This window comes from Hemicordylus capensis, chromosome 1 (genome assembly GCF_027244095.1).
Source record: "Hemicordylus capensis ecotype Gifberg chromosome 1, rHemCap1.1.pri, whole genome shotgun sequence".
Lineage (NCBI taxonomy): Eukaryota > Metazoa > Chordata > Lepidosauria > Squamata > Cordylidae > Hemicordylus > Hemicordylus capensis.
This window is the reverse complement of record NC_069657.1, coordinates 424,688,935-424,697,926: the sequence shown is the minus strand read 5'-3', so window position 1 is coordinate 424,697,926 and position 8,992 is coordinate 424,688,935. Positions and strand designations below refer to the sequence as shown.

The following is an 8,992-nucleotide window of genomic DNA, read 5'->3' as shown; positions in this document are numbered from 1 at the left end:
CAATAGCTCGCGACTGCTGGCAAATACACTGAAGTTGCCCAAAAGCCAGCGGTCCCAAAAGACATGTGCTCCAGGTGAGGCTCGAACTCACAACCTCGGCATTGCTCTGCTGTGTACTGCTGTATAAGTACCGCGCGCTAACCGATTGCGCCACTGGAGCCCTGACACCAACTCCTCCCGATCGTTTTATCAAGGGCTCCGTCTGAGCGGACGCCATTTCCGCGGCTTCCTTTCTCCCGCCCTCCGCTTTTTGCTCCGAATTTCACTTTCTGGAAGGGCCCCGAAGAAGCGGAGCGGGGAGGAGGCAGAAGCGCTCCGTTCTGTTTCTGCGGGGCCGGTTCCCCCCCCCCACCCCGCGCGGCCGCCTTTTCCTTTCAGAGAAACACTCTGTCGGCTGCTGGCGCCGCGCCGGACCTGAGAAGAGGCTGGCTTTTGTCACTGTCGTGACGCCACGAGCAGCCATTGTGGGGGGAGGAGGCGGGCTGGGCGGCTTCTCGAGGCGGGAGGGCGGCGGCGGTGGCGGCGCTCCGCTCTTTAACCAGACCCTGGCCGGGGCCCGTCAACAGCCTCCGGCTCCGCTGGCGGAGAAGAATGAGGAATGCGCGGGGAAGACGGGAGGATGGATGGCGATGGAAGAGAGGCCGCAAACACGGCGCCGCCTCCTCAGTGTGTGCGGCTGGCGGGGCTGTGCGGGCAGGGGGCGGGAGGGGGGAGAGAAGAGGGATGGAAAGACCTGGGGAGGGAGGTGGGGCTGGCAATTCCCAGCAACCGGCAAAATGTAGGCAAAATGCGGATGTATCGTCGCGCTAGAACAGTGGCAAATGGGAAGTGCAGCCAGGAGACTCATCGCGGGAAAGAATCCCGTCCTGTCGGCTTCTGCGTTGTTTGTTATTGCAGTCCTAAAAGGAAGTCGGGAAGCAAATTCTGTTTCTGCAACGCTGCTGCTACGACCTTGGGAAAAGCTGCTGCTCGTCTGTGTAAACAGTACTGAGCTAGGCAGACCGAGGGTCCGACTCGGTATATGGCAGCTGCCTGTGTGCCTAGCTTGCCCTTAATTGTTACCAGAACCTAAGGGGCATACTCGTGGGTCAAATGGGCCGTAACCCAAGTTTGGCTTTTAAAAAGCCAAACCTGCCAACCTTCACCACCCCTTCCTTCCCCAAAACTTTAAAACTCTTGTTTCCACCCCATGATGAAATGGTTTTAACTTTTTATTCTGCAAAATTGTTTGAATTGTTTTTGACTCTCTTTCATATGTGTTATTTATTCAATAAATCTATAAATAATAAGATCAATAAATAAGATCAATAAATAATCTATTTATTCTTATTTCTCTGTGTAAGCAGCTTTGGGAACTTTTGTTGAAAAGCAGTATATAAATATCCATAGCTGCAGTTGTGTTTTAAATTGTGTACACCTCCTAGAGATATGCCTATCAGGCGATATATAATATTTTTTTAATTTTATTTATTAAAGCATTTTTATATCGCCCAAAACTAAAGTCTCTGGGCGGTTTACAACAGAATAAAAACAAAGTAAAACATTAGTTGAGACAAAAATGAAAAAATTAACACATTATAACAATTTAAAATTTTTAAAAGAATATTTTAAAACAGCATTAAAACAATATTAATTAAAAGCCTGGGTGAAGAGATGCGTCTTTAAAGACTTTTTAAAAACTGTCAGAGATGGGGAGGCTCTTATTTCACTAGGGAGCACATTCCAAAGCCTCGGGGCAGCAGCGGAGAAGGCCCATCACTGAGTGGCCACCACAGGAGCCCGTGGCAGCTGCAGACAGACCTCTCCAGCAGATCTCAGTGGGTGGTGGGATTCATGACAAAGAAGGTGTTCTCTTAAATATGATAGATAAATAAAAGTGTGTTTGCTCACTCCCAAAGCCTTCCTACTCAACCACATATGAGTTTTGGGGGAGGAACATCAACTACAGCTGAGGAGAAGGACTGGCTAACTAAAAAAATGTTTCAGAGATCCTGGATTGGCAGCTTGAATTCAGCTCTCCAGCCAAAAACATGGTTTCCGCCAGTGAAAGAAGAACCAAAACAGAGGTAACATTCTCTGTTCACAGGTTTTTAAATTTCATTTATTTGAGAGTGATTATGTTACAAGATACTTCAACATAACCCACATATATGAAACATGTACTATTGGCAACCAGGGTCTCCTGGGCTTAAAAGCCACCCCCTGCTTCTGCTTTGGTGTAGCTTGGTTACAAATAATAGATGGTAATTAATCTGCAACTAACACAACACATCACCTCAGCCATTTGACATGGAAATCTCGTATCAGTTACCATGGTATATTCATCCGATGTTGTTTAACATCCACATGAATCCACTGGGAAAATAGCATCAGGCTATTTGGTGCAGGGTTGTTGATATGCTGATGACACTCAAATCTGTTTTTCCATGACAACTTCATCCCTAAATGCCTGCCTGGAGGCGGTGATGGGCTGGATGAGGGATAACAAGCTGAATCCAGATAAGACAGAGGTACTGAATGGGGTCATGCTCCCCCGGAAGGAACAGGTACACAGTCTGGTGGTGCTTCTGGATCCAAACCTCTCCTCGTGTCCCAGGTTGAGATGGTGGCCAGAGATGTTTTTTATCACCTTCAGCTAATTCGCCAGCTGCATCTGTTTCTTGAGATGAACGACCTCAGAACAGTGGTACATATGCTGGTAACCCTTAGACTGGACTACTGCAATATGTTCTATGTGGGACTGCCTTTTTATGTAGTCCGAAAACTGCAGTTGGTACAGAATGCGGTGACCAGGTCATCTTGGAGAGACGATATTACTCCTGTGTTGAAAGAGATTCACTGGCTGCCAATAACAAGGTGCTGGTTATTACCTGTAAAGCCCTAAACAGCTTTGGCCCTGGGTATTTAAGAGGACATCTTCGCCATGAGCCCCATCGCACATTGAGATAATCTGGAGAGGATCGTCTGCGGTTGCCACCAGCTCGTCTGGTGGCTACTCAGAGACAGGCCTTCTCCGGTGCTGCCCCTGGGGTTTGGAATGTGCTCCCTGTTGAAAGAGCCTCCCCTTCTCTGGCAACCTTTTAAAAGGCATTGAAGACATTTGTTCACCCAGGTTTTTAATTAATTTATGGTTTTAATACTTTTTATGTTTGATTTTAAATGATTTTAATGTTTTAATCATTTTAATTTTGTTTCATTTGTATTGTTTTTACTGTACACGGCTAGAGACAGGTTTGGGGCAGTATATAAATATGTTAAATAAATAAATAAAATAAACCACTTTTTAACAAAACACATTTACACAGCAAAAGGAATGAGCAGATTATTCACTGCGCCAATCTAAAAAGAATGAAATTGATTTGCCTGTTCTCAGTGTGGGATGTTACAAGAAAGAAAAAAGAACCAGTTTCGAGCTTGAACCTGACAATATTGCTAAGAGATTTCAGGGGAAAATATGAGTTTCTGCTGTGTTGCCATTTATTTGGGACAGAATGATATTGCTGAGAATTTAGTAGGATGTGCATGGATTTATTTTTTTCAATACGATTTGTGACCAAATTGAATCACCCCTGATTTGTGTCCAAATCTGTCCCCCGAATCACCCCAAATTCAATTTTGATTTGGATTGATTCAGACCATTTATAAAGGTCCTGGGGCACCAAATATGGGTGGTGTGTAGGTCCCCATGGGTGCCACCTACCACCCATATTTCAAGGCAGTGGGGAACTTGGTTCACCTTTAATGATTTTTCTTTAGTTTTACTGGTTTTGTATATTTCTGCCATAGGAAATAATGGGGATTTGAAGGCACCCTATCCTCACCCTAATATGGATCCCCAGCTTTCATTTAAGAAAAAAAGCTAAGCTCTAGAAGTGATGGAACAAAACGTGTGGTCTATATTTTTCAAGTGTTTGGATTCTTTGGTGTATAATAACTTTTCCTGATAATGGATCCATATCAGGATACATTCTACACCATTTCGTCTGTTCATTTTGACTGTCATTAGACAGTGTCAACTGTCAACTGCCATGTGCCAACTACACCCCCCCACGCCTCAGTTTATTTTTTAGGAATATTGAACTGTTTATATTCTATTATAGAGGGGGCGAAAGGGGGACTGTTTCTTTAAGCGGGGTGGTGGTGGTGGTAGTACTTTCCCCCCCCCCCGCTGCTCTTCCCCCTCCGGCGCTCGTCCTTTGTAAAATCTTCTTGGGGCGGCAGGGAGGTTGTTTGTAAAGGCTTTAAGGAGACGAGTGCTAGCGGCATGCATGCGCCCTCCTCGGCGCGCATGCGCCCTCTTCGGCGTGCGCGCTCGTCTCTGATGCTGCCGTGCGCGTGCTATGACGTATGCAGCGCGCGCCAGTGTAAGAGACAAGCTCGCGGCAGTGTCAGAGACAAGCGCGCGCCGAGGAGAGCACATGTGCGCCGCTAGCGCTCGTCTCATTAAAGCCTTTACAAACAACGACGGGGGCAGGGGCGGCAGGGAGGAACTCTGCTGCCCCAAGAAGATTTTACAAAGGACGAGCGCCGGAGGGGGAAGAGCGGCGGGGGGGGGGAGTACTACCACCACCACCCTGCTTAAAGAAACAGGCCCCACCCCGTGCTGGACCGGGGGCCCACCGGACCATGCACACCCCTATCACTAACTACCTCTACTCCCAGTGCCCCTAGTGGCCATTAGGATAGTTGGTGCAAAAGGCTGGTGCACTGGAACTCCATCTCCAACAGTCCAGGCAGTTGCTCAGAGGCTGCAGGTCTCCGGTTACCCACGGTAGACCTCGGGGAGAGAACAGTGAACTCCAACCAACCCTGCTCTGCAGCAGCTGCTGGACTGCCATCAGCACTGGATTCCTTCTGCCACCCACAACCCATGAATCTCAGAGGGGCACAGCAGCAGCAGAGAGTGGGAGGTCAGAAGTGAGTCCCAGCCAGACCAGCTCTGCTGCACCACCTGCACCACTCTTTTCAGGCCCCCTCCACACCTTGCCTCAGCGGCCCAACGGCCAGTTGCTTGAGACCCAGTTTGAAGGAGGCGCAATGGCACCAGGCCAAGGAAAACTGCCTCCAACCTCGCTCGGCAGATCCTAGTTTAAAGCTGCAACCAACCATCTTTGAACCGATTACTGCCAAGGCGGCCTGCTGTAGAATCCGAGGGAAATTGTTGTGGCGTGCAAGGACAAGGCAGTGGAGTGGAATCAGGAATATAAATAGTTTAATGAAATAGGCAGCAGTGATATAGGAAGATGCTGAAAGGCATCATCTCATACTGCATGAGAGATGGCAATGGTAAAATCTAATAAATAAATAAATAAATAAATGGTAAAGGTAAAGTGTGCTATCAAGTCAATTTCGACTCCTGGCACCCACAGAGCCCTGTGGTTGTCTTTGGTAGAATACAGGAGGGGTTACCATTGCCTCATCCAGTATGAGAAGATGCCTTTCAGCATATCTTCCTTTATTTCTGCAGCCCCGATATAGTACCAGCAGGGATTCAAAGCGGCAACCTTCTGCTTGTTAGTCAAGCATTTCCCCACTGCGCCATTGGCTCTGGCAATGGTAAACCCCTCCTGTATTCTTCCAAAGAAAAACCACAGGGCTCTGTGGTCGCCAGGAGTCAACATCGACTTGAAGGCACACTTTAGTTTACAGAGAGGCAAGTGCAGAGGCTTATCCATGCTCTTCTTGCTGGCTGTTAGCCCCGCCTCTATTCCAGGACTGGAATACAAGTAACTAAAGACCCATTCAAAAGCTGGCCTGGATCAAGGAATGGATTAACCAAAAACAGCACACCTTCCAAACTGCATCCCCCACTAGCATTATATGCAACATGTGTACACTTTGGGCTGCGTGGGTGTGCTTTTCATTTGCAGAGCTAATGCCAAAGTTCCAGAGGGGCAGTCAGGCTCACCTAATACAGCAAACAGACTTCTGTGGCATTTTGTAGATCAGCACATTTTCTGTGATATTTGTGTGCTGTGCTTAGGAATACTAAAAGCAGTGGTCCAAATGCCCACCAAAATAAATATTAATGATGTATTGGACTGTCACATCTTATTTACCACTAGTTAATTTTGGCCCGTTGAACAACGGGCCCTAGTAACGGCTCTCCTGTCCCCCGCTGCCATTCCCCCTCCCTCCCTCATTAAGGGCCAAATCGGCCCAGCCACTTGCCCCCGCAGCTTCCGCCGCCGACCAACCGCCCGCCCACCCAGCTGCCGATACCTCCTTACTGCCGGCACACGTCCTCCGCTTGATCCGCTGCTCAATTAACAGAAGGAGAGAGGTGCTCGCATGCAGAGCTCCACTCTCTTTAAAGTCTCTTCCCGAACTGGCGGTTTGGGCGGCAAGGACGCAAACCGCCAGTTCGGGAAGAGACTTTAAAGAGAGTGGAGCTCTGCATGCGAGCACCTCTCTCCTTCTGTTAATTGAGCAGCGGATCAAGCGGAGGACGTGTGCCGGCAGTAAGGAGGTATCGGCAGCTGGGTGGGCGGGCGGTTGGTCGGCGGCGGAAGCTGCGGGGGCAAGTGGCTGGGCCGATTTGGCCCTTAATGGGGGGGTCAGCTGGGAGGGAGGGTCGGCGGCGTCGGCTGCGGGTGCCTTTTAAAAAATATTTAAGTGGCCTCCGCCCCCGGCCTCCGTCTCTTTTGGCCGAGGCAGCGGCTCTGCTGCTGCCTCGCCCAGTTTACCCCGGCGCCGGTTTTCCGGCTTCTTTGGGGCGGCCACTTCTGGCCGCCCAAGATGGCTGCCGGGTACCGGCGAGCGTGTCTCCCTTGCCCTGTTCTGCGCCTGCGCAAAGCGCAGGCGCAGAACAGGGAAGGGAGGCACGGACACACGCTTGGTGTCCGTCCACGGACGGACACCAAGCGTTTTATTAGAGAGGATTACTGTGTAAGCTTCTGTGAGGGACAGGTTTCAGGTGAGCTTTCCAGGCACAAGTTGATTATTAGCTAGGCTACTGAGATAACCTTTCTTCCAAATAACCTTTGGAAGATCGAAGACAGCAAGATTATTTAACCAAGAAGGGCGCCCTGTTACCAGCCAATCACTCTGATTACAGGGAGGGAGTAACTTACTGTGAAATTCTACTACAGGACCCAGTAAGTTTGCACAATACACTGATCTGGGTAAACGGATTTCCTTCCTCTGGAACACTTCACTTAAGAAGAGTCATGGAGGAGATGCTTGTGAATGTAAACAAATGGGTCAAAGAAAACAGAGCCGCTTTCCTGCCTCCAGTGTGCAATAAGCTTATGTAAGTAATTGGTCGCCATATATCCATGTGAAGGGGAGGGGCTGTTGTTGAGTATTCGCACATGTTCATTGCATGTAGACGATCACTGTCTGGCATCCCCAGGTAGGGCAGTGAAAAGCCCCTTTTTGAATTCCTGCGGAGCCCACTTACAGAAGCCTTCTGCCTAGGAGGTCATACTGACCTAGATGGGCCAATGGCCTGATTCAGTATGAATAGTGTCCATATCCTATCCTCATTTCATTTTATGTAAATGACAGGAGGTGAATGAAATATATGTCTCTCAAAGATGGAGGCAGGGCCTTAATGCCCGGCCATTGTCATCTTTTATAAGACTGAAAAACTGTATGCATAAAAGCTATTTTCTAAGCTGGTTATCAACATTATGTACACAGCACAGCAATTCTGGATCAAATCCTTTGCAGTTGTGATTTTTCATTACAGTACGTGATAGTAATAAGCCTCAAAAACTCTTTGTGCTATGAGTCCCGAGAACAGATAACTCTCATGACTAGGATGGTTTCAGGCCACAAATTGCCAGTATTTCTCACACCTCAAAACAATCTCCAGTTTTACAAGCAGCCGGTCATAAAACTGGAAGGCACAGGTGACCTTTCCAGGAACAAAGAGGTGGGAATCAAATATAATAAAAGGAAAACAATGTTCTGCACTTTATGACAGCCATGGGGAAGATGCAACCTATGGGATGAAAGTCTGGATTTATTTACATGAAGATTTTCAGGCCACAGGGCTCTTTCGGGTCCATTTACTTTCTTGGCAGTCATCCAAATGTGAAGGACAGTCTCTTATGTCAAGGATATATAGGCTTCCTACTGACAGAAATCTGACCAGCAATGGAGAGGGACCTGGAGAGGAGAACTCTGCTTAAAGTGAGCCAATTATATTCACTCAACCAACCTGGGATTCAGGTTTTTGTTGTTGTTGTTGTTGTTGTTGTTTTCATTTTGTTATATTCTGATATGCATTTCAAAGTTATTGGAGAAGACCTTGCAACACCTACCCCTGAGAGTGTCAAGATAGGTTTCCTCTTCATGTTTTAGCCAGGATTCTCCTGTAATCAACGAGCCAACTTCCAAGATTGGTGAAACGGTCACATCTTTTTAGTAGCCCTGTTGATCTCAGTCAAACTGTTGATAACTACAAATAGCAAAACTGCACACATATCCAAAGTACCTCAGAAATGTCTCATTTGTGAAATTAATATATGGGAGACTTTTTCACAAGTCAAGCAAGAACAAGGGTGGGAAACTCTCGACTCACTTCAGATGCAAATGCCTTAAAATATTACTTAATTCTTTGAATTGCTGCTTCCTGTTTGCAGTCTCACTCTGCTGCTGTTTCTGATTGTGTGCCTGTGTGTGTGCTTTTGCTGCCTGCGGCCAAATTAATATACTGTCTGTGTCAAAGGTCAGGGAGAGGAAGTGCTTCCAGAAGGATAACCAGCAGAAAAACAGCTGCTCCACAGCCAGCAAGCACTAGTTTCTTTTGGCTTCATTCCTGTTTCCTTTTAATATGTTTGGAAGATTTTTAATGAATAGACTCCAGCATTTAAGGTAGAACTTATTGGAGATCCAGCAACCCTAATGACCACTAGGGGCATTGGGAGTACAGAGAGTCAGTTAGGGTCTCTTTCTCTTTCCTATTTATCTCTGTCTCTATGAACCCTCTATCGATAGAGTGTACTCAGGAACTTCCTGGGAGTTACTTCCTCCACCTTCTTCC

General features: G+C 47.5%; 1 protein-coding gene and 1 non-coding gene across 5 annotated transcripts in view; one reads left to right on the top strand and one right to left on the bottom strand.

Moving 5' to 3' along the window:
* Positions 1-66: 66 nt before the first annotated feature.
* TRNAI-UAU (transfer RNA isoleucine (anticodon UAU)) lies at positions 67-160 on the bottom strand. Its single transcript has 2 exons — positions 123-160; positions 67-102 (listed from the first exon to the last, which is right to left on the bottom strand). It is a non-coding gene; the product is annotated as a tRNA-Ile (tRNA).
* A 6,196-nt stretch (positions 161-6,356) lies between these two features.
* HAAO (3-hydroxyanthranilate 3,4-dioxygenase) overlaps positions 6,357-8,992 on the top strand; it is a 47,243-nt gene continuing 44,607 nt past the window's right edge. Inside the window, exons 1-2 of one of the 4 annotated variants that reach the window (XM_053311499.1) lie at positions 6,357-6,469; positions 7,092-7,252. In XM_053311499.1, the coding sequence (XP_053167474.1) occupies positions 7,170-7,252 (83 nt within the window). In that variant the 5' untranslated portion in view covers positions 6,357-6,469; positions 7,092-7,169. Of the gene's footprint in view, positions 6,470-6,823; positions 7,253-7,736; positions 8,140-8,992 lie in introns of those variants that run through there. The other 3 variants (XM_053311491.1, XM_053311514.1, XM_053311523.1) reach the window with 3 other exon arrangements.